Source organism: Myripristis murdjan, chromosome 8 (assembly GCF_902150065.1).
Source record: "Myripristis murdjan chromosome 8, fMyrMur1.1, whole genome shotgun sequence".
NCBI lineage: Eukaryota > Metazoa > Chordata > Actinopteri > Holocentriformes > Holocentridae > Myripristis > Myripristis murdjan.
In genome coordinates, this window is record NC_043987.1 from 32,457,743 (window position 1) to 32,484,316 (window position 26,574).

The following is a 26,574-nucleotide window of genomic DNA, read 5'->3' on the forward strand; positions in this document are numbered from 1 at the left end:
TTTCTGTAGCAGTCTGATTATCTTTGGGCTCATTTTGACCCCATTCAATGTTTAACATCTCTAAATACATGATTAACATATTTAGAATATGAATTAGCGCATTACTGATTTTCCCCATGACTTCTCGTAATAAGCTCAGGCTTTTACTCTGAACACCAGGCCGCTCCGTTCCCGGCTCAGTGTGTCCGTCTTGCCGCAGCTCCGCTCGGCTCCTCTCGGCTCAGCTCGGCTCCGCTCGGCTCCGTTCGGACGTTGGCTGTGAAGTTGCTGTTTTCGTTTGATTACCTGACAAGTTCCATCGATAAACTGCCAAGCTGCCAGCACCACCGGAATGACATGAGTGAGCCCGAACAGTTTCTCTGACTTTCTACTGCCTTCTTTTCCTCCATTTTTAAACCGATATCGGCTCAACGAAAGGCAGAATTTGTTTGTTAAACTGCGACTTTGGAGTTTTGGAGTTTAAAAGTTGCCCAGTTTCGCTAGCAACGGCCCGCCGCGCCGGCTCCTGGAGCCGCTGTGTGAGGCAGCAACATGTCGGAGGAGGTCAGCTTACGGGACCTGCTGAGCCTGTCCATCGGCACCCCGGAGGCGGGGGCTGTGAACTTCAGCGCCCTGCACACCTTGCTGCTCGCCATGCTGGAGCAGCTGGGCCTCCGGGACGTCAAGATCAGCTGGAGGGAGGCTCCTGAGTGCAAGCCGCACGGCCAGCCCGGGCCCGGGGTGCACCCGGCTCAGCCCTTCGGCCACATCGAGGAGAAGCTGCGGCAGATCGAGAGGCACATCGCCCTGGTGGAGGAGCTGCCCACCGGCACCGAGCTGCTGGAGGGGACCACCTCATCCAAGATCCCGGTGAAGGACCTGTGGAGGCTGATGCAGCTCCGCTCCCGCATCCAGACCAACGAGGACGGCGTGTCCAGGGTGAATCTATCTATCTATCTATCTATCTATCTATCTGTCTATCTGTCTATCTATCTATCTATCTATCTATCTATCTATCTATCTATCTCTCTCTCTCATATTACAAACAAACAATTCTTCAGTTTTGTGAGTGACGTAAGAAAACGATTGTATATGTATTGTGATTGTACAAGTATTGCAATTCAATATTATGATTTATTGGTTTTTGTTTTTTGAATGATCCTCTGGTTTGTGATGTAAAGTTTCATGAGGCTGTGATTATCCTACAGATCTTTAAGTCTTTAGGACTTTAGCTCATTTTTTTTTTTTTTTACAGTGATGTCAAGTTTGAAAAGATGGTCTCACTCCAGTGAAATGGCTGCTGTGGGGGCCAACATCATCACACATGAATCAAATGTGGCTCATTGAATCCACAAGAGTCTCAGCTTTCCAGTCAAAATCAATGTCAAGTCAATGTAGACCCCAGTCTGCACAAACACACCATTTTACAGCAGGCCACAAGAACACATGTGGACTGCAGGCTTTGTGGCCCAAACTGCATGGAATTAGCAGAAGGTGGGCGTGTCTGCAAAGGGGAGAGCCGTGGCTGCCCAGAGAACCCATTTTCATTCACACATCTGGAGGTCAGAGGTCAAAGGAACCCACTGGAAACAGCCATGCTTGTTTTTCCCCTCACCAAAATTATGTCTAAATTTGGAGCGATAATTAGTCCTCGTGCTGACAGCCTGGCATGACAAGCTTCAAGTATCAATGGGTTCTTTAGGTCATCTAGTTTCACATGATACCAGTCGTTACTTTAAACTGATTCAGTAATTACCATCCCTAAATTGTGCTGGGCCTTTCTTACAGTCAGCTGTAGGGAGAGAGAAGACATACAATACTCATCACATGTCTGCCTTCCAGTGAGTTAACTGTGGAGTCGGTTACTGTCTTGTCTCTAATGGGCCATGCGTGCAAAGCTGTGTACTCGTGTGTGATTCAAGGCTCAGCGACACTTCGGCACTTTGGTGGACGTTTGCTGATTGAAGGACGGTCTGTTTAACCGCTTGGCGCCGATTTTTAGCTCCCCTCCGTCCTCCCCGGCTGTCGGCGGTGAACATGTCAGCGCGTCCCACTCAGCGTCATGTAAGGCTGTCGATGACAGAGCGGAGCACAATGGGAGATGGGCACCACCCTGACTTCTCAAATGACCTCTGTGTGTCTGTTCAGGTTTCTGTAAAGCCACTTCCTACAGAGACGCTGAAATGGTCGGGGAGTGTCACCTGTGCTGCTACGCCAACTCCCCGCTCTCGCCGCAAAGAAACAAAGCCGAGGAAGTGGGAGAAGTTAAAGATTGACCGAGTTTGGTCATGGCAGAATATGTTAAAGGTGTTTTTGTGAAGTTGCCCAGACTTGCCCATGCCTTTCCCTATCTTGCCCCTGATCTCTCTCTCTCTCTCTCTCTCTCTCTCTCTCTCTCTCTCTCTCTCTCTCTCTCTCTCTCTCTCTCTCTCTCTCTCTCTCTCTCTCTGTGATCAGGGGTAATTAGTCCCCTGCAGAGATGACTCTGGTTGTCAGGGTATGAATAGCTCTCAGGTGAACATCGGGCAGGAGCAGGTGATGTTCCATCTTTGAAAAACCCACCTGAATCATTCATGTCCTGTGTGGGCATGCTTTGGGTCAGCTGCGGTATCCGCTGACTTTACCGTGCCCCAGCGTGCCCTCGTCCTCCAGCTTGCCTCGCCCCCTTGGGACCCCCGTTCTCCCAAAGCTGTGGCGCCTCTGCCACACGCCCCACGGATCAGGCCCTGTGCCAGGCTTCACCTATCAACCTGTCAGCGCAACTTTTGTTCTCGAAAGGTCGCTTTTGCCGTCAAAACCCCCCGTGGCGTCTGGTCTTGTTGTGCGAGGGCGGCTGCTCGGTGCTTCCTGCTCCAAGTGCAATATTAGTCAGGTCCAGTTAATGGCTGACTCCTCTGAGGAGACAACAGCTTAAAGAGTAACAGACATGAAGCTTAGTGCCGCCGGCTTTTATGCCACAAATAACTTTTGAATGTATTGGGGCAGTGACTTCAGTTTAACGTAAAGCTTTTTGTTCAACGTTTAATTCTTTTCTGTTTGATTTGTTGTTCATTTAACCTGTTTACTTCCTGCTTCTATTCACTGAGCCCAATGTTTCCCTTCACCTTAGCAACAGGATACGCTAGATAGTCTCCATGTTACCAACTCATTCAGTTTCACATTCAGTGTTAAGATTTTATATTTCTTCAAACACGATAAAATATCTACCAGTGGGATGAGATGATCCCAATTGTTTCCAACACTAATCAGCTTGTTTCTAAATGATAATTTAGATATTAGAAGAAGGTCAATCTTCACTTTTAATTGTTCCAGTGGCCCGTCGCTCAGTGGAGTGATACGAATGTGTTAGCATGGAGCGCAGGAATCAGTGATCCTGCTGTTTGGTGATTCTCAAATTTGTATCTGGGAATTGGTGCTTCCTTGGATGCCGATGAGTCCTCTCCATGTACGGGAGCAAGTTTGATCTCAGTCTGCCCTTTAGGCTGGAAATACAAGGAAGCTGAATTTGTTGGATTAGGCCATGGCTTCCTTGAAGGACTAATTAACATAAATATAGTATAGCCTACCGTTTAGTCTCTCAAAGAAAATGAATTAGACGGTAGTTCTTACAGGTAAATACAGCGGGTCATATATCTCTTCTAGTATTACTGCCCACTTAGTCCACTGTTGGTCACTCAGCTTCATTTGAGGAAGCACTGAGGCTGAGGGTCGCTATGCATCATTTCATGTCTGGGCACAGCGGACACAGGGTAAACATGAGCTCTAGACATGCATTCAAATCCACCTCAGGAATTTGCTTTGTTTCAGCTTTGGTTTTTAACACACACACACACACACACATTCCTAATTTGGAAAACCCAAAAGACACAACAGTTTTCTCTGCCAACAAAGTGTCGCAGCCTCACAGGAAACCTACATAATGTATTTAAAGAAGCGGCTCGGGGGTGGGATCAGCGTGGTGTGGGATTATCAGCTGGGGCCGAGACCTTGAACGCCTCATGTGACAGCAGCGTAACAGCTTGATGTGTCTTATCTCTCGGCCTTGGGTTGTGCTTTGTTCTCTTTGTCGACATCTTGGCCCTTGTCCCCTGGGGTCAGAGGTCAGAGGGACAGGGCCGTGAGGAGGGTCCCGGCAACATTTCTCAGTTTAGGTTGCTGGGGGCCATCAAAGCTGGAAGTTATTGGATTTGGGTGTGTAGGGCGTTGGTTTCTTAATGAGAAGCCCTGAATCCAGCTGTTGTGTCATGAAGTTTCTTTTTCTGATGCCTATAATGCTCAGCTTGTCTTGTTGTCACGGTAACAGAAGTGTTCATTCACTTCTGTGTTTGCCATTGAGCTCATAGTTAGTGCTGCTGCTGGACTGGACTGCACTTTATTATGAGCTGTTTCCAATATTCTGTCCCCCCTCATTGTATATAATCAGGGAGGACAAAAAATTGGAAACACCTCTCAGTATAATGTAGTCCAGTACAAGACCTCTGCAAACTACAACCTCAACAATAAATATAGAATTAAATTTACTGAACATTATAAACTTCCTTACAAGGTAGAATTTATGGCAGAGCTGCATTAGACTGTACAGATGGACCTGGGGACTGATTTGTTGTTAACATGAAAAACAACTGATCAGTGTTATAATATTGTATTTCAAGGCCATGGCGCTTATCCAGGATCTGCTGGAGGAGATCAAAAGCCTGAAGGAGCTGAGAGGCAGCCTGACGAAACAGCTGGAGCAGCTGGAGAGAGTGAGACAGCCCAGAGACACACTCAGCACTGCTGACACAATCCCAGAGCCTTTATTTTGTGTAGCCGCGGTGAAATGTGCGCACAGCTGCACGACTTTGCTTTCCACCCTCTTTGTGTCCAGATGCAGGTCAGTGATCTGGCAGAGCGGGTCAGCGTCGTGGAGAAATGCTGCCGACGTGTCAACGAACTGGAGGACACCACGGTGAGTCGGAGCAAAGTTTCCCCACAAGGATCATTACTCTCATCTCACATATTATGTCATGCTGAATTATGTCATGCTATGCCATGTCATGACATATTGTGTCAGGCTATGTCATGTGATGTTATGTTATGTCACTTTATGCCGTATTATGTGGTGTTATGTTATCTTATGTCATGTTGTGTGTTTCCTTGGCGACAGAGGTCTCTGGGGGAGAGGGTCCAGCGGTATCCAGAACCAGACAACCTGCATCAGTGTGCGGCCTGGGATGTGTTACAGTCATATCTGCTTGGAGACAGAGAAAACCTTCCCAAGGCAAGACACACCTGCTGTCTGCGCGTCGTCAAACTAGAGAGTAGAACCGCACTCACATCCCGTGGGAAAGATACCATAAATAATATTTCTGAATTTGGAAGTTACCAACAAGGAAAACCCTGTAGTCCTCAGCAGGTTGTAATAATTTCAAATGAGACCATGAAAATGAATTATTTTCATCGCATAAGTCATTCTGTAAACACTGTTTTTTTGCTTAATTCTTGCCGCTTGTGTCGCTTTTATAGTAATTGTGAGTGGCTGAGGGGGGGGGCGATTTTTCATAAAACACATCAGAGCAGCTGGACCAGATTGGCTATTTTTCAAGCTCAAACAGCTGTGAACCTGGGGCATTTGCACTTTTGAGCAAATAAATTATTACATATTGTAACTTTAAATGAAATGTAGAAATGTGCAGTGGATTCCATGTTTTTTCCTGCCAGTAATTCTCCTCTCATTTACAGGGACTTTTAGCCTCAGATGCTTCTGATGAGGCCACAGCTGCTAAAGCCACAGCCCTCAACAGAGTCACCAGAGTCACCCCTGGTCCCTCTCACACCAGCCCCCCCTCCTCCTCCAGCCCTCAAACATCAGCTCCTGTTAGTCCCACGGTAACAGGAGAGCCAGAGAGACGTTTGGCTCCACAAAGCCCATCAGCCCCCGCCTTGCCATCGCTTGCTGACGCCCCGCCGGCCCGTGGAGAAGCCCCCCCATCAGCCGTGCCTCAGCGCGCTCGCTCTGATACGAGCCTGAGGAATGTGGTTTTGCCCCTGTGTCATGTGCCCAGCGGAAGTGAGCAGTTGGCAGAGTCCCTGGAGGCCCTCAGGGACATCGGCAAGCTGAAGGAGAGCCACAGCAACCTGGAGGCTCAAGTACGGGCGCTGGAGGCAGGAAAGGCGGACCAGGCCCAGCTGGTGCACCTCAAGAAGCTCATCACTGACAAGGGTGAGCTTATTTCACCACATGTACCATGCCTACGCCAGGGTCACTGCTCAGCTTCTCCTTCAAGTGTGAGGAATGTAGACACAAAATCATTCATTCACTTAATTCAATACATTTTTTACGAGTGATGCAAATCATTAACCCTATAAAGCCTGAACTATGAAGGAATTGGCAGAAAATTCAATTTTTTTGAAATTGAACCCTTTATTTAGTCCTATAACAAAATATATATATAAAAAAGAAAAATCATAAAATATGTTATTACACGACCTTTCTGGTATCCTTTTCTGGTATATGATATATGCTTATATGATATATGATATGTACTTGTAGTGCCAATGGTATGGTCCAGGGTGAACAGGGGAAGTGTTCATATTTTGGTCAAGTATTGATTAAACTGAAAACGAAAAACGGAATTGAAAATGTGTATCATATATGATACGAATGGCTTTATAGGGTTAAAGTTATGAATTCCTTTAACCCTTATATGTGCACATGTACATTTCTTTAACTGCTAGATATTGAATGAGGGTTTTCATAGAGTAAGCCTGAATTGCACACCTCCACACACACATTTAGTGGAAAACCTTCCCTGATGTTATGTTTTCCTTTCAGGTGCAAGAGATGTGCCTGATGACCTGATGGATCAGCTGACTCAGCACCAAGCTCGGATCGACAGCCTGATGAGTGACAGGGAGAAGGTGGGTGAGAAAAACAGTGTTTACTTTGAAAGGCCGTGAAAACGTCTCCAAAAAGCTTCCAGAAGACAAATACCTCAGCATCGTGTCCGGTTTATCTCTCTGTCTGTGGCTCTGATGATGCTGTGTGTTTGTCCGAAGCTGGACAGACTGGAGGACATGTTTATGAGCCTAGGCAGCCAGGGGAGAGAAACCGCCTCAGAAGGAGCCTCAGACAGTGTGGATTCAGAGAACGCAGGCTTTCATCAGCTCAGAGAGCAGATATCCTACCTCAGGTAAACCACAGATGGCAGCTCACAGGGAGAGGAAATATAGATACAGCAGCAGACCCAACCCTAACCCTGATTAGGTATTATAGCTCATTTCCACTATAAAGAGCCGTGAAGGGCTGTGCCGGGCTGAGCCCAGCACGGCCCTGTTTGGCCTTGGAGTGTTTCCATTGCTTATGGTACCAGCGGGTCAGTGTCATAGAATTAGAGAGGCGCGCTCGTTGCCATGGAGTTGTTATAGTAACAAGAGGAGCTGTCAGTTGTTAGCCTACATTAGCTTTTTGCCACTTTTTTTAATGGACAAAATCTTGTTTGAATAAAGAAGCCACCGGCTGGCAGCAGGTGGGCTGGCTGTCGGCTGGCTGTCGGCCGCGGCACTGGTCAGCGACCAGTGCCGCAGCCGACCCGCCTGATGCCATCATCATCATCTTCACAGATGCTCTGCCATCTGCGCTTAGTGGTCACATTTCCATTTCCATTTGTAAGAAAAATGTAAACTAGGCTACACAACAGAAAAACCCAACAAAAAACTCAGCAAGCAAATCAGTTTCTTCCATAATGTCTCCAGAAACTAACGTTTGTAAATAACAGCCGACTGGCTGAAGGTTTAATGGTTGACACTTGTCACTTGTCAGTTTGTAGCAGCCTGGTTAACTGACATTCTAACGGACCAATCACGAAGGAGATCATATTTAGGCCCGCCTCAGCGGCCCCGTTCTAACCAATTGGACCTGACTGCAGTCCGCAGATCGGGGTTGGGCTAAATGTGGGCGGAGCTAAACATTTGACTCCGTGTGGTGACTACAGTTAGCAGGTCGGACTTGGGCTAAATGTGGGCGGAGCTAAACGTTTGACTCCGCCCGTTGCCCATCTGGTTAGGGTTAAGGTTAGGGTTAGGTGAAGGGTTAAGGTTAGGGTTAGGTGAAGGGTTAAGGTTAGGGTTAGGTGAAGGGTTAAGGTTACGGTTAGGTGAAGGGTTAAGGTTACGGTTAGGATTAGGGTTAGCAAACTCTTCCAGTCACTTGCTATTGAGCAAGTGGGCGGAGTCAAACGTTTAACTCTACCCACGTTGAGCCACTCCTCGATCTGCGGACTGCAGTCAGGGCTTACTCGTTCTAATCGGGCCAGCACCAGATGTCAAACCGGGCTGAAATCTTTCACAGTTGGTTCCGGGAACCAAGTGGGCTGGTGTAGTGGGAATGAATGCGGAACCATGAATTTCACGGCACGGCGCGGCACGGTACTATAGTGGAAAAACGCTATTAGTTTGCTTAGATCAGGTGTTAGTTAGAGAAATGTTTGTAGCTTCCGGAGGAATAGCCAATAAAATGCCAGGCACTCGCGTTCTGAAGCAGCCCCTCCTTCAGCACAAATCCTTGGTGCGACACAAAATCAAACACTAAAATTATTTTAGGACAGGAAACAATTCCACCATTTTGGAAACCAGGAGGCTAAAGGTGAAACCAAAACAAATACGGTTTGTTGTGCATCCTTCCAAAAAAAATGTTCAGCTTTGTGTCATGGCTCAAATTGTGTTATTTTCCACTCTGTATGCTCTTCATTCATTTTGGAGCAGCACTTTCCCTGTGAAGCTCTTGATCTTGTGACTGGAAGGATTTAACACTCTAAACTTTATGAATTTTTAAGCCCATGATACATGGGCAATGTTTATAGGAAATTTAGGACAAAATTTGTCTGCAGTCAACGAATTTGAACACCAGGGCAACAGTCGACACAAACTGACACAAACACACAGGCTGCTGCCATCACTGTCATTTTGCTCTCTGTTTCTCTTTTTTTGGTCTCTGTCTCTGGGTGTTTGTATAGCCTCATGTAGTGTTATTAATAATGCAGAACAACCTCTTTTAATAGTTAGTTAGCTTAAAATATTAAAAAAAAAAAAAGAAGTTGAACCGTTGCCAGCAAAGCTTGCTCTCCCATCTAGCTCAGCTGGATTTCCAACTCAGTGTTTCCCTTGAATCTCGCCTACATTGGATTGTCAAGGTTGGTGTCCCCTGCATATTGAGCGTGCACAGCTATCACAGACTCAGTTTGTGGGTCTCGTTGAAGCAGCTGGCCGGTGTTTAGAGCAGTTTAGAAGGTGGTCTGTGTTCACTGTCCAGGAGGATTGTGCAGTCACTGGAGGAGGACGTGAAGAAGCTCAAAGCTGGAGATTTGTCTGCGCGGTCGACACTGACAGACCATCATCATCTGCAAGATCAGGTCAGACAGGCAGGCACTTCACTGAGGGATGGACAGGCCAGGGAGGGAAACAGTTAATGCATGTTTACCCATCTCTACTCTAGTCAGACTTCTTTTGGACATTCAACTGTTTGGCTGAAAAACCCCACATAAGATGCAAAGATTAAGTGTTCCCACCATAATTTTGTTCCGGGCAGAGTGGAAATCAGCTGATGATGTTCTTCCAGGTGTGTGAGCAGCTCCTGTTGAGTAAAATCCTCTCACACAGCTTTGGAATGACTCATCTGGTCAGACATCTGACACAAAAATGATCCTAAATATTCATATTCTCTAGCTGTAGTCAGGATGGGGCCTCCATCACATCAGTTCAGTGATGGGGCTGATCTTCTGAACCCCGATTTGCCCTTAAAATACAATTTTCCTTATTATAAGATAATGTCTAAATTGTGTCTCTGCTGGCTGCAGCTCTTCACTGAAGCTGCATCACACTTAAATTTAGTGAAATATTCAAATCCAATTTGCCGTTGTTTTATGGCTGTGGCATTATATCAGATCTAAAATATCTACATGTCTTTTGCATCATTTCATACACATTTCCCTGGAATTCAGAAGGACATGTTTGGAAACCTAAAGTTCTGTGGATCTGAATCAGCTGCACAGCGCAGGTTAACTTTAGTAGAAAACCAGTATCGACCCATTATATCCATGCAGTTTAACCCAGTTCCCTTGCCCTGTGACCCCAGCTGGATGACCTGCGCAGCATGTTGGAGGACATGATGGTGTCCTCGTCCTCTCTGCTGGCCTGCAGCCTGCAGGATGAGGCACAGCAGACTGAGGGAGATAGCCAGGGCCTCGATCAGAGTCAGGTGGAACCGGCGTACGCCAACAAACTGGTAGACATCAGCAGGAAGATCAGCCAGCTGTTCCTGCGCTACGAGAGCCTGCAGGACACGTGTGACAACATGCTGCAACAGCAGCCTGCAGGCGAAGCAGGGAGCCCGCAGGACTCAGAGGCAAGCAGACAGCACAGAGCTGACCCGTGGTCAGAGTGTGGCTTCACAGCTGTCAGGCTCAGATCGGGATATTAAGGTTGTAAATTAAGAGCCACTTACACTCTTAAGAAGGAACACGGTGCAAAAGGTAAAAGACGGCTCATCAGACGATATGTCTTTTTCCCATTCCAGGTTTTGTGCCCTTTACACCTGGTTATGTGTCTTTGTGGTTTTGAATACAGGCAGTGAGGCCTGGGCAATATGGACAAAATCAAAAGACAACATTTATCCCAGTGTGACATAGGGCTGCACAATTATTTAAAATCATATTGAAATCGCTAAATGTTAAACGTGACAGAGTGAACCATTGTAAATGAAGTATTGTAGAGCTACAGAGACTTGGCCTATAATTCATATTCCTGATGCCAGCAAAAATCACATCGTTGTCATTTTACTATTTTTTTCCAGTTAAAATGAAAATGATGATTTCCTCCAGAGTGTTTCTGAATGGCAGCCGTGCCACACATACCAGCTCTGTGATTCCATGTTTGTCATATACTGTCATGATGTCGTAGAGGCCACGTGAAATAATTTCACAAATGGTGACGGTAAACCTTGATTTAAAGTTGGCACAAACTTGCGCCGCCTTTAGCTGCCTCTTTGAGATTTAGTCCTACGATCCTCTGTCATGTATTTGCATTTTAATTTTTTTTCTATTCCTTATCTCAGAATGTGGGGCTGATGAACAACATCCAGAGTGCGATCCTCCAGCTGCAGGGCGATTGTGAGAAAATGCATGAAACCACCGAGCGGCTGGTGGAAGACACCAGGCAGAAGCAGAGCCACATCGAGGTAGTCTTCTGCCGCTCCTCTGCACATCTCACAAGGCTCAAACCCAATTTTTTTGTTATGCTTTTCACTCATACTCTTCTACTTTACACCTGTTCTACTGAATTTTTTTCTTATACATGCTTATTTAACCCCATTTACTTTCCTAATTTTTCATATTTTGCTTTAGTAAATAAACCTGGGAATTTGAGGCTGAGTGAAGTAAAAAAAACATACATATTAAAACAAGGAAGCAAAGCACACACTAATTATACTAATATTGTAATAACTGCTTGATAATGTAATACGTTGTTGTCAAAATGTAATAAAGTGTCCCTCTAAACAGGTTGAAAATATAACAAGGCCTGCCAGTGCAATAAAGGAAGGAAGGGGCTAATTTGCATCAGAAAAAAAAAATGCTTAATTGAAAGTTGTGATATAAAAATTATTTTACTGTCATAATATTGGGTGTTATTCTGATAATTACAGGTCAGTACTGGTATTCTTGTGTGTAAGGTAGGGATGTAATGATGCATTCAATACATCGATGCACTGATTATAAATTCTGCCGATTCAACTGGACCGATCTGCTAAGAGAAATAAAAAGAATAAATCGTTCTGATTTTGGCCTCAGTTGATATGAAATAATTGACTCAGTTATAACACAGTGAATATTGCAAAATAGCAGCTTTTTTCATAGAATAAAAAAGCTTAAATTAATCATGTACCCTGATTTATTTTTTTTACCTTGAAAACGAATCAAAAAGTGTAGTCTTTCATTATTGCATTTATTAATGGATATGAAGTTTTGGCCAAAAGTGCTGAATCAAGTCACTGACTTAGTTTGCTTTTTAGAAACTCAAATTGAATTAGATCTTCCTGGAAAAAGAAAAAAAAATTCTAACAAAATAATTGTGAATTGAGTCGAATCAATGTCAAGCCAAAGGTTTCAGTTAAATATTTGTAATTATTATATATTAGTCATGTTATCACAGTTTAAGAGGCCAGGGCCCAGCAGGTTAAACTGTGTTCAGTCACTTCGGTCAAATGATTTCTGTTTCTGCAGCAACTGTACAAGACGATGCAGCAGCTGGAGGAGAAGAAGGCTGACAAGCAGCTGGTTGAGATGGAGATTGGGATCGTGAGTTTCTTCACTTCAGTTTAGTAGAAAAGAACAAATTTCACAGAGGATTTCACTCACTGGCAAACTTGAATGACTAAATGGGAATTGCTGTCAAAATATTCTGTAATTAAAATATAAACGTCTGTTTTAACTCACCGTATGTGATTGCATTCAGGCTGTTGGGAGGTGAGTGGGCTTGCTGCAGGCCAGTACGGCTGGTCTGAACCTGAAAGATCAGCTAGGCTGACTAGTGAAACTTTATGATTTAAGATGGAAAAACTGCAGTGATTCAGTTCATAACAAGAGCTCCACAGACTTCATGTTAATTATCTCATCTCTGACCTTAATCTTTTTCTTCTGGCTTCAGTTTATTGCCACGTTTGTGTCATAAGGTATTTACTATAAATGCCTTATCTGCTCTCTCCATGACTGAAGAAAGCAGATAAACGTGCCCTGGAGAGCAAGGTGAGCCGTATGCAGTTTGACTCCATGACGGAGCAGCTCAGCGCCATGTTCCACGAGCTGCTGAGCAAAGTGACGGGCCAGGAGCAGGACTGGCACAAGGTCATGGACAAACTCTCCACCGAGATGGAGTGCAAGGTAGGGAGGCAGGAGCGACACGGCGTTGTCGTCATTTTGATGGGAACAGAATGTTTTTCCACTTCATTCTGTCAGCTGCCACAAACTTCAACATCTGCTGGACATATGCTGGTGTTTGATACAGGTTTTTAAAAGATGATTGGAAAATTTCTCGTTCACGCTGCTCGTTCACGCTGCTCGTGCTGTTGTTGTGTTGCTACCTGTTTGCTACCTGTGTTGCTACCTGTTGCCTACCTGTGTGGGAAGCCCTGGTTGTTGTTGTTTTGGGTATCTGGTGTCCCCCGGATTTGATCTTGCCCGGTTTGAGTCGCTGTACACTCCTTGCCGGCCGGTGGCTCAGGGGGAAGTTTCCACTTTTTCCTGTGCTGCTGGCTCTGGGAGCTGTACCTGCTAACTCGCCGGCTGGCCGCTCCTCTCCTGGCTGTTGACTTCACTGAGGTAAGTTGCAAATTGTCTCATGTGTGGTTGATTTACCAGGTTGACGGTTGCTGGCTGTTGCTTGATCTTGTGGCTTCGCTGATCGGTGTCCCATAACTATACGCCGGGTTAACCCCTGGGAGGCTCGGGGGCTTCACAACTTCTCGCCGTTCTGCTTGGTAATGTGTGTTGTCGGTCTGACGAGTAAGCTGCACTAGCAAATAAGTTCGGATCGCGCAATATCGTGTGTTTACTAACTAATTAAGATCAACGCGTGTTGTTTAACATTGGGAGCGGGCTAGTAGCCGATTACCAAACTAGTCGTTGAGGTAGCAGCTAACGCTGCTAAAAACATCCAGCGCGTCCCAAACATGGGTCCAAAGAAGGCACCATCTGTGGAGGAGGTCGATGACATCAAAAGGTCGCTCGACTTTCTCACTGAAGAGGTCTCTGCTGTCAGGCTGCAGCAGAATAGCATCCTTAAGCTGGTCGAGGAGGTTAAAGCACTTAGGATCCAGAATGAGGAGAAGGACAAGCGACTCGCCTTCCTGGAAAGCAGGGTTGCCGACCTGGAGCAGTATAGCAGAATTAATGATGATGTCATCTCCGGACTCAACATCAAAGCCCGGTCATACGCTCGGGCGGTGACCGCTGGCGATGGAGGTGAGCCCGATGAACTGGATGTTAGCTCCACGGAGCAACAGGTGGCTACTTTCCTGCAGTCCAAGGGAATAGAGTTGGACTGTAATAACATCGAGGCTTGCCACCTTCTGCCCAAGAAAAACGCCGGTGACAAACCGGCTGTTATCATGAGGTTTGTAAACAGAAAGCACAAAATCGCACTGCTGAAACAGGGGAAAAAGCTGAAAGGATCCAACGTTTACATCAACGAGCACCTGATCAAGCGCAACGCAGATATCGCAAAAAAAGCACGCTACCTGAGGAAGCAGAAAAAAATTCAACACACCTGGACTACAAACTGTAAAATATTCATCAAGCTTAATGGAACACCGGAGGAAGCAAAGGTGCTGATGATAAGAAGCATCGAGGAGTTGGACAAATACCAATGATCACATGCTGGACTACTCGCAATCATGACACTCACCGAAATAAGTCACCCATCTACATTTGGAGACAATAGTATCAAAACCCAGGGGTTCAGTGGATATGAAAATCTGAAATTGCAAACTTTTCAATATACTGACCACAATTCACAGGACATGGAGCATGGCATAGACCCGGATAACAACTTCTTCAACACAATTAACAATAACTGCTGCTATTATACTGAAGATCAGTATAACCAAATTAACAAGGATGGCAAACTATCAATTATACATATCAATAGCAGGAGTTTGTATGCCAATTTTAAAAACATAATAGATTATTTACGTCAGTTTACACACTCATTCAACATAATTGCAATAACTGAAACATGGATTAATGCAGTACGAGGAGTGGACTTTGAGCTGGAGGGATATGACTTTGTGCACATAGATCGACAAAACAAAGGAGGAGGAGGAGTTGCGATCTTTGTGGATAAAAACTTGAAATTCAGGGTGATAGAGGATATGTCAACGGTTGTAAACAACATAATGGAATGTATAACAATTGAAATATGCAACGAAAAAAAGAAAAATATGATAATTAGCTGTATATATCGGACACCAGGGTCTAGTATTGAAATGTTCACAGATTGGATGGAGGAGGTGTTTTCAAAAATTAGTCACAAAACAATTTTCATTTGCGGAGACTTTAACATAGATTTGCTCAACCCTAATAAACACAAAATGACGGACGATTTTGTAAATACAGTATACAGCATGAACTTATATCCAAAAATCACCAGACCCACCAGAATAACTTCCAGCTGTGCCACTCTAATTGACAACATATTCACAAACGACATTATAAATAGCATAATAAGTGGAGTATTAGTCAATGACATCAGTGATCATTTGCCGGTTTTTGCAGTATATGACAATAATTATGGAACTACTAAACCTGACAAAAAAACGGAATACAAAAGATTGAGAACAGAAGAATCAATAAATGCATTCAAAAATGATTTAATGGCACAAAACTGGGATGTTATATATAATGAAAATAACATCAACTGTGCATATGATGAATTCTTAAAAATATTTAAAGAAATATATGATAAACATTGTCCTGTGAAAAGAAGTAATAGGAAACTTAAATATATGGATCATCCCTGGATCACAAAGGGTCTACAAAATGCCTGCAAAAAGAAAAACACACTTTATAAAGAATTCATAAGACAGAGAACTAAAGACTCAGAAAATAAATATAAAAAATATAAGAACAAATTGACTAATATTATAAGATCCGCTAGGAAAGAATTCTATAATAAAATATTAGATGATAACAAAAATAATATTAAAAAAATATGGAATATACTAAACACGGTAATAAAAAATGGTTTTAGTCAAGCAAATTATCCTAAATATTTTGTAATTAATAACACAGAAAAGTATAATATGAACGAGGTGGTTAACAGCTTTAATGAATTCTTTGTAAATGTGGGTCCTGAGCTGGCTAAAAAAATCCCTGATCCAGTAGTATCAGATGAGCAGAACGATGTTTTGATAGATAGAAATCTAAGCTCAATGTTCCTCACAGCAGCAGATGAGAATGAAATTACAGATATTGTTGTAAGTTGTACTGATAAGAAGTCAACTGACTGTGAGGACATTGACATGTTTGTGGTGAAAAGGGTAATTCAGGGGATTGCAAAACCATTAACATACATTTGTAATTTGTCATTTCAAACTGGTTCATTTCCAAACAAAATGAAAATAGCAAAAGTCATTCCTCTGTACAAATCTGGAAACAAGCACCACTTCACAAACTACAGACCTGTCTCGTTACTCCCACAATTCTCTAAAATACTGGAAAAACTTTTCAACAATCGGCTGGACAAATTCATAGATAAACACAAATTACTCAATGAAAGTCAATACGGATTCAGACCAAACAGAGCAACATCACTGGCATTACTGGAATCAGTAGAAGAGATATCAAATTCAATTGATCACAGACAGTTTACTGTTGGAATATTCATTGACCTAAAAAAAGCGTTTGACACCATAAACCATAACATATTACTCAATAAACTGGAACGGTATGGCATCAGGGGTAATGTGCTTGACTGGGTGAGGAGTTATCTGAGCAATAGGAAACAGTTTGTGAAGTTGGGTGAATATTGTTCTGCATGTTTGGACATTACTTGTGGTGTCCCCCAGGGATCAGTATTGGGCCCCAAATTATTTATATTGTATATCAATGACCTATGCAGAGTATCAAAAACATTAAAATTGGTTTTATTTGCAGATGACACAAATATTTTTGGTTCTGGCAGTAATTTGCATTCTTTACTGCAGGAAATTAATTCAGAATTAAAACATTTCAAAGTATGGTTTGATAGAAATAAATTGTCATTAAATCTGAGTAAAACAAGAATCATAATCTTTGGGAACAGCAGATTGAATACGCAAACACAGATACAGTTGGATGGGGTAGCTATTGAAAAAGTGAATGAAATCAAATTTCTGGGAGTGACAATAGATGAGCAACTCAGCTGGAAATCACATATCAGGCATGTGAAAACCAAAATATCACGTAGCATTGCTGTATTAAATAAAGCAAAACAGGTTCTAAACCACAAAACACTCCGCACTCTCTACTGTTCAATAGTTCTTCCATATTTAACTTACTGTGCAGAGGTTTGGGGCAATAATTATATAAGTACAATACATCCATTAGTCATTCTGCAAAAGAAAGCTATACGTATTATTCATAGGGCAGGATATAGGGATCACACTACTCCATTATTCCTTCAGTCAAAATTACTGAAACTTAAAGATCTTGTTGACTTTCAGTCAGTGCAAATATTATTTAAAGCAAAAAAAAAAGTATTACCTGCAAATATTCAAAAACTATTCATTAGAAGGGAGGGGGGACATAACTTAAGGGGACAGTTTAATTTCAAAACACCAAGCATACGCACAACTAGAAGGAGCTTTTGTGTTCCTGTTTGTGGAGTAAAACTATGGAACAGTTTGAGTGTGGATTTGAAAGAATGTCCAAACATCAATCAATTTAAAAGGAAGTATAAAGAGATGATTTACAATAGATACATGAATGATGGTGTTTGATGTGACTACAGGTTTATTGTGTATTTAATTATTTATTTTTATTTTTATTAGTTTTATTTTCCTTAAAAAAATAACTTCCTTGTTTTTTTCATTGATTTATATATTAATTGGTTATTTCACCTTCTCTTTTTTATTTATTTAATTATTTATTTATTTATTTATTTTGTGTTTGTGTATGTGGATACCGGTGTATATATGTCTATATGTACATATGTACGTGTCTATATGTATGTGTAGGTGTATATATGTGTGTATATGTGTGTATGCATGAGTATATGTGTATGTATGTATGTATATGTGTGTGTATGTATATGTATATATGTAGATATATATATATGTGTGTGTGTGTGTATGTATGTATGTATGTATATATATATATATATATGTGTGTGTGTGTGTGTGTGTGTGTGTGTGTGTGTGTGTGTATGTGTATATGTATGTATGTGTGTATATGTATGTATATGTGTATGCATATGTATATATATGTATGAATGTGTAAATATGTGTATAAATAACTGATTATGTATAACTCCATGATAAGGATGAAAAATATTAGGATTATTATGATTAGATTATTGTGACAGTAAATAATTGATATAATTTCTGGCCATGGTTTATAACAAGTTGTTTGCATATAAAGATAAATATGATTGGTAATAAGGATACAATAGCAGAACTAGTCCAAATAATGAATTAAGGTATGCTTCAGGTGGATAAGGAAGCCTAATATGTATTAATATGTAATTGACTTATGGACGAGGGGTGGGACTAGATAAGTTTTACTTCTTCCCACTCCCTTCCGGATAGGTAAAATTAAATTATTATCTGTTGTTTCATTTTTATGCTTATTTATGTTATGTTTGTCCATTATTGTGTGATTACTTTTCTTTTCTTTTTATTTGTTTATTTGTTTTGCTTACTCGGAATAAAGAACTACTACTAAAACTATCAGAATCAGAAATACTTGATTGATCCCCAAGGGTAAACTGGGTGTGAACTGAAGTTGCTGATTACCTGTGTTTTATGCCAACATTTGGTATGTTTAAACTGGACTGTTTCATGCCACAAACAGAAAAAAAAAAAAACTATCCAGGGTTTCTGTTCAGTATTTTATTGCTGAGCAGACAGGCCAAGAAAATTCATCTAAAAATATTTAGACTCAGGAAGGCTCAAATTCTCCAGTTAAACACACAATAATGATAATTAAAACAAACTGATGCATCTTTGTGTGGAATCCATTCAAAACGTCATGATTTCAGGTGAGGGGCTTCCCATGCACAGCTGGTTCAACACTGATTGATGATATACAGTGTGTGTAATCACGTGCATCATATCCATTGTATTGGAGGTGGGTGACACTGACTGGACCATTGAAGATTTTTAACTGGAGCCCAAGATCAGCTTGATACGTGTTGGCAGTCCAGTACATCAGATAATAGATAACATTATTTAGGAATCTGGATCGGGCTCAGTCTGTCTGTCTGTTTTCTGTAATTTCGGTTTTGGAAGAAATTTGGGAAATGATGGATTTTGACTCTGTGGTCTGGCAAGCTCAATATGAACCTGATTGGCCCACAGCCAGGCCGACACATCCTGAGCTGAGACACCGCTCAAATGTGATGAACATCGTCACTGTTGACTTGTTTCTGTTCCTGACGATTCAGAGAATACTGACTTCTTCTCGCCACAGCTGAACCGGATCGAGCTGGACTCTGTGAAGAAGCAGCTTGAGGATCACTGGAAGAACATCCAGCGGCAGCTACGGGCTCAGCCGGCCCCGGAGCTCAAGGACGCCGCCGGCATCAGAAGGTGAGCAGCGGCGTTGGCTGTTTGTTGGAAATAGTGTGGTGCCATCACAGTTTTAAACACCAACTTATGGTAAAGTCCCCGCATCTAATGTCATTTAAGCAATGATGGATGACTGAGAAGATATTATTATTTGGTGACATATAATTTTTGGTCTAGTTTCTACAAAATGATTGTTGTCGGCAGGTCTGGTGTCACGGCTTTGTGGAAGCATTCGACTGCGTAAAAACATGGGCTGAGGTTATAATTTAAGCCTAATCATTTATTTTTTTGGTTTTGCTCTGTCACAGGCAGCTTGTGGCCCGATTCCACTGCATCTCCTGTGCCCGCCCCGTCGACATGCAGACCCCAGGACCGTGAGTGAACAAATTTCCTGGATTACATAGCCAGAATTAAGGTCAGAGCAACAGGAGTAATATATTCTTGTAATACTAGAATGATGATGTATGACAAAGACTGTAGAAATAACTTTTTTAAAACCTTGATATGGGAAAGGTGGGTTGTGGAGTATTTCTTGAAGAACAAGTAGGAACGTAGCTGCTGTGTAAACTCCTGTAAATTTTATTTTTTCATCTGTTTCTGTGTGTTTTCTTGGGGAATAAAAGGCACATAATGACGTTGCCCTCCACCCCGGCACTTCCCGCACACAAGTCCAACAGGCCCTACACTGTTTATGCCCTGGAGCAGGTCCGGCAGCACTACAGGAGGTGAGATCAGCAGCAGGCGGCGCAAGAGACTCGAAATCTGACGTTTACCACGCTCTAACCCTCACACTTTGGGTTTAGGTTGATATCTTGGCTTAGTGGTGTTTGCAGCATTTATTTGCTCTCTATTAAAACAGCATATCAAACAGTCCATGTTACCATTTGGCAGACTAAGAATGAACTTCTGGGAGAAACTCGGAATATTTGTAACAGGGTTGGTGCAGTAATGAAAAACCTGGAAAAGTAAGTAAATTTGAAAATGAAAATTCCAGGTGCTGGAAATGTTATGGAAAATTCTAGTTATATAAAAAAAATGTTGGAAAAATCTGGCTGGCTAAAGAAACACTAACTAATGACTAAATTCAGATTTTACCATTTTGAAATTCTTAATTGTATTGGTTCTGCTCAGGTTGGAATTAAAAAACCCACAAAAACGTATCTAGGTATACGTCTATTTCTGATTTGAGAGGCAAGAAAGGCGCATACACAGTAGAAGTATAGACTGACTTTCACAACATACTGTATATAGTGTTAAAACACCTGTTTGGTTGCAACTTCATTGGAAATTGGTAATTGAAATTAAGCTCAAATTTATGGAGCAGTCATGGAACAGTCACTGAAAACCATTGGTAAAAAGTTCATAAGCCACACCAAGCCCACACCGGTCAAACCCTAAAACACTTGACGGTCATGTGATCATCTGATGCCTGTGAGCCGGTTTTGCCATCTCAGCCCGAGGCGAGGGACCAGCTGCCTGAACTGGATAGCGTTCTGTGACAGGAGCCTGACGCGGCTCCATGAGATCCACAGCACCATGTGCAGGCAGAGGGAGAGCGTGCAGAGCCAAATGAAACAGCCTGACATGCCGCGCATCCACAAAACCAAAAGGGAGGGCCTGTCCCGGCATCCGCTGCCCCTCAACCTGCATCTGAACCCCATCGGCCACAGCAGGAGCAAGCCGTGAGTCAGGGCCAGGCAGGGCAACAGGCCAGCTCAAACTGTAGGGACATCTGTGGGGACAGCCGGGTCTTTGCAGCTGAAATTAGTAACAGGATAAAACAGAGGAAACTGTGATATAAATAAGAACAGATAAAGAGTTGAAGAATCATAATCATAAAAGACAAAGGAATTACAACACTGGAACTATAAAATAAAAACAGATTAATCTCATCAATGAACAATGATCAGTGAACACACACAGGATGGACTGCTGCATGTATGTAGCAGGTCCAGCCCAGCAATCATCTAACAATGTAGATCAATTGGGGTGCTGGTGTATATAAACAAATAAACAAACCAAATAAATATATAAATGAATATTACATTTTATTGATAAAACTAACAGATAAATAGATAAATAAATAAATAAAAAGTTGAATATATATATATACATATGTGTGTGTGTGTGTGTATATATTCAACTTATTTTTCTTACATTGTATGTAGTTATATATATATATATATATATGTATTTGTATGTAGTTGTTACATATATATATATATATATATATATATATATATATATATATATAAAACAATTACATACAATGTAAGAAAAATAATATACATTTTTCTTACATTGTATGTAGTTGTTACATATATATATATATATATATTATATATATATATATATATATATATATATATATATATATATATATATATATAACAATTACATACAATGTAAGAAAAATAAGAAAAATAAATATGGTATAAAATGTAATAAATGAAATTTGATGTAATTTTATATAAACATCATAACTTAAAAAAAATATTTTAAAAATTGTTACTTGTTACAACTTATGAAAATGTCCATAAAAAAGTGATACAGCACTTGAACACATTGTTGAGATGACTGCATCTTTGTAGTCAGCAGTAATGAATTTTAAATATTTGGGAATTTGGTGTCGATTTCAGATTTCTCTGTAGTTTTACGGATGCACCATGTGTGTTTTCTTGTTGCTTGTGTTGCTGGTGTCTCCTCTGCCTGAGCAGCGAGCGCATCCCGGTCATGCCAGACTACAGTTACCCGGCCGTGTCCCGCAGCTGCGGGGGGAGTCACACGCTGACCTCTGCCAACCAGCGATACATTCGCCTGCAGCACGTCACAAACTTCAACCCGTCCGAGACGTTGGGACGGCCCCTGTCTGCCTCCCAGCTGGTATGAGGAGGAGAGCTCACCTGCCTTTTTAAAGATGACACGCTGTGTTTTAATGATGACACACTGTGGTTCACCACAGAGAGTAGTGCCAGGCTAAGGAAAGCTGTGTAAGGTTCAAGTCTAGTTAAAAGGGTGTTAAATAATCCATGACCTCTGTTGGTGACTAATGAACTGCAAAAGTGCTGTCAGGACTTTTTGAGATACAGCCACTGGGCATCATGTTACAACTAGAAGACCTAATTTACCTAAAATTTTGTTGCCCCTTGAGCATTTTCCTAGTGATGTATTATTTTGTATTTTTGTGCACAGCTTGCATATTTTACCTTTAACGCAATGTATAGTATCTACTAAGAGATGTAACTGAGTGACCCTCCACCGCTGTCCCCTCTCTGTGTGCAGACTGAGGAGGCAGATCTCCTCGGATCGGACGGGCGTTTTTACAAGGCTGGCCTGAACACCAGAGCAGTCAGTAACTCAGACACGAAGCTGACTAGAATACCTGCCAAAAAAGGTATGGATGTTTAATTTAAAATGTGCGTGGTTTTCACAGGATCATATAAGACCATTTTAACGCAGTCTAATTGACTTCATCATAAAAAATAACATTCTGTTGTGAAATTAAATATTTAATGTTGCGCTATGCCAAATTGTCGATGGTGATTTAAGTGAAGACCCTTTAGACTCAACTAACAAAAAAACCCACCTAATTTATCAGTGAGTCAGGCGAATGACAGACATCAAATTATGTGCTTATTCAACATTTTTTGTCAGTTCAGTTTAAAGGATCCTCACTGCAATTTTGTATAGTGAACCTTTTAGATTAAAGGCACTCACTGTGGTTTGTGGCCACTAGTGGCGCTATAGTGCACATTAGGAAAACCACGATGGAATGGCAACAGAATGAATGACTGCCCAAAATGTAACGTCACCATCCTCGGAGAACAATTAGTCCACCAGCACCTCCCTGCTAACCCCAGATTGACTCTCGTTGAACGAGCCTTGTCTGCTCAGCATTTCGCCTCACTAGATTTCTATCGGATGTGGTGCTGTCAATCTGGCACCACGCTGCGCTGTGATTGGCTGGGAGCTACACACCCGCTGCCCAAAGGCGACTACCAGAAGAGTCCCGAGCTCAGCAAAATGAGAAAATCCAGGCAGAGGGCCTCTGCAGACACACACACCAACACACACTGCTAGTGGCTCCCAAGTGATGAATTGAGTGGGATTATTTTTGTATGATTTTAGGAAAATGCAACTCATTCTGCCTTTAAATGATCAGTGTTCCACTGTTTGCCCGCACTTTGATTGTTGCTCAATTTAATGTGTTTTTTTTTTAAATGCTGACCTCCAGCCTGTATTTTGAGTCACAGCTGAAGATGTCACGGACATGCGAGGTGTTGTGGGTGAGGTGTGCAGTATTTGTTAGCATATGGCTAACATGCGTCACTGTTGCTGTGCCATGACACCTGCAGGCATGTACAGGAGCAAAGGCAGGGCCAAGCGCCCCCCGTCTGCTGGCTCTTCTGAGGCTAGAAACAACACGCCCCTTCACCCCGACAGTGCCAAGAGCCAGCGCAGCCGCTCAGGTCAGTCACGTACCGCCTCCCAGTGCATGCTGGGATAGGAAGGTCAATGTGTCCGTGTTAAGATGCTTTCGTCACATGCCTGTCACATTATTCTGCCTCACAGTCTTCTTCACCGCCTCCCTCTCCTCAGTCTGCAGTGACTCCGTGCAGGACTGGCCCGTGTCTACTCCAGGCTCGACGTCCCAGAGCCCAGACACCTCAGCCCGGGCAGACACCAGCAGAGAGCCTCAGCCGGGTGCAGAGCTTCACGACGACCTGGGACAGGAGGAGGGGCCGCTCACCAACCTGTAGGGGGCGACGTGGAGCCCCCTGCAGCATCCCACCTGTGTCGTTTCTTTTTTTTTTTTTTTTTTTATTACCTGCTGCAGAGACGAGGTAGCGTGCTCCCCAGTTTGTGATGTAGCCAAAGTCAGAGTGAATCTGGGTGGGCGTCAGTGACATTGGAGGAGGTGTAACACTGAAATCGTTCAACTCGAAAAAGGGCTTTGAACAGTGTGTGGAGTCCAGCGGTTTGTTTCTATAACCCTTTAATACATTTTTGGAGATTCATATAAACCAAATTTACACTGGTTATATGTGAGATCCTTGCCTTTTTTAAGTTTGTTGATTTGCCAGTCGTTGCTGTGCTGTTTCTGTCAGTCAAACAGTGTGGGTGGGACTGTGACATCTTTCTCCTCAGATTTTCTCAGTGGAGTTTGAGTATATGTAGGTGGCGCTGTTTTCTTTTCTTTTCCCTTCTTTTTTTTTTTTTTTTTTTTTTTTTTTTTTTTTGAGGCCAAATTTTATCCACATCCAACCCTGGTGGTTATATGGTTATAGGTGCAGGACAAAATGATGTTGCAATAAGAAAAGGAAAAGTGTCCGCAAACTACATGTATGCTCTCAAATGCTATTTAAATGCAACATTTTGACCTCGACCAGGAAAGCAATCACATGCAAAACATACCAGCCGTGAGTTACATGGTGCACAAATCATCACATCAATGGGGAGGCACAGATATAATTGACATAAAATAATATCGGTAATACCTCTCAGGACTTTTCCTTAAACTCAAATCAGGCTCACATTTGATGTTGCTTCTTTGTTGCATTGTTATTTCACATGAAAATCAGCAGTATGTCATGAAGAAAATACATAAGAGCTGCTATATCTCTATCCATAGTCGGCGAAGGAGTTGTCCTGTCTCGTGTTAGCAGTCTGCTGTCCCTTGTGTGTGTGTGTGTGTGTGTGTGTGTGTGTGTGTGTGTGTGTGTGTGTTTCTGTTCTCCCTTTTCCATCTTCTCTCTCTCTCCTCAACCTAATGTGACTCTACCTAACCAGCCAGTGACTCGCTCTGCTCAGGCCCTCTGCTCAGTGCCCGGCTGCAACCTGTAACTGGTTTTCCATCTGCAGTTCACCAAACCTGCCTCCTGACCCCAACTCATCTGGTCTTCGCTTGCCGGCTATCTGAGCCTGGAAGTTGACTCACTCCCCCACCTTCGCTGGCTGCCTTCCCCCCACCTGCCAAGAATCACTCACCCTGTTCATTTACCAAATATAAATGTAAAGAGTGTTTGAACTTTAACTAACCTCCTGCCTCCTGTGTCTGCATTTGTGGTGCATCGGTGGACAGTTGTAGATTTGTGGCTAAACCATGTTAATAGAGGGTGGAAATGCAATGCCTGAAAATAAAATGTTTAAATTTGGAGCTGATAGGCTCCCCAATTCTTTCTTTCTTTGGACATGAACCATCTTGATTGTTTTCTTTCATTCTTCCAATTTGGAAATTTAACTGAGTCTTCGTCCTTTATCTCCCAGTAATTCTGGTTAGTATATTCATTTTTACAAAAGATATTCTAATACTAGCAATTGTAATGGACAGATTGCATTTAATGATGGATATATATCTAAACTGCTAAATATCAAAAATGAGAAACAACTGGGATTCTAATATCTATACTTTAATCCCTTGCCAGAGGATCAAGACGTAACAAAGAAGATTTTGTCCAATGTATGACTATAAATAGAACTAAACTCATCTAAAATACTCGGAGAATGGTGTACATCGTCTGAGACAACAGAACAACAGAATATCATCTGCAAACAGGATTTTGAATGGTGTGGAGACTCTGCTGCCTGTAATTACACTGTCATTGGGTTAACATAAAGGCTAAATATTTACAACACCCATGTTCTCTAATACAACTCATAGTTAAGACAATTTGCATGGGGCTATCAGACTCCATAAATTTAAATTAAATAAACCTCAGGGATGATGCCGTTCCAATTCATTTGATTTAAGGCACTTTCAAGGTCGACACTGGAGCAACCAGTATGGCAGCATCTTCTGATGACAACTTGGGCATTTTTTCATTTAAAAGAAATGACTCAATCTTAGTAGATCTTACGTTGTTCTCTTAAGAATAATTCCTTAGAAAACTGTGAGAAACAAGGGCTTACAAACTGGGAATCTGTTAGAAATTCTCCTGTAACTGGCCTGACTTTCCTTGGGCTGGTTTGCGGCTGGCTAACTAACACCACACACACATGAAATGAACATCTGTCACAGATCTCCACCTGCTGACCAGCTCCTCTCTACACATGTTAACGCACAATCCTTCACACCTCAGCACACCACTGCCTGGCACGATGCCACCACAGGGCGAAATGAGGGAAAAAATGCACAAAATTAGAGAAAAGACTTAAAAGATTTCTAAATCTATTTGCATTTGTATTTCATACAAAAGTAAATATATTATTATATTTTGGGGGTGCCTGTAATCCTGGTAAAGTTAAAATAAGGTTAACATTAGATGGAAAAACAGGAAGAACAGGAGAGTCTTTGGTCATGA

General features: G+C 42.3%; 1 protein-coding gene across 1 annotated transcript; it reads left to right on the forward strand.

Annotated features, from left to right (window-relative positions):
- The first annotated feature begins 285 nt into the window (after positions 1-285).
- Positions 286-25,404, forward strand: LOC115364347 (uncharacterized protein C16orf96). Its single transcript, XM_030058875.1, has 16 exons — positions 286-918; positions 4,632-4,724; positions 4,847-4,927; positions 5,126-5,239; positions 5,701-6,181; positions 6,794-6,879; positions 11,069-11,191; positions 12,234-12,308; positions 12,726-12,890; positions 19,176-19,294; positions 19,582-19,647; positions 19,897-19,998; positions 21,991-22,156; positions 22,556-22,667; positions 23,629-23,742; positions 23,873-25,404. Exons 1-16 carry the CDS (start codon positions 532-534, stop codon positions 24,031-24,033), a joined length of 2,445 nt encoding a protein of 814 aa, XP_029914735.1. The 5' UTR covers positions 286-531; the 3' UTR covers positions 24,034-25,404.
- The last annotated feature ends 1,170 nt before the right edge of the window (positions 25,405-26,574 follow it).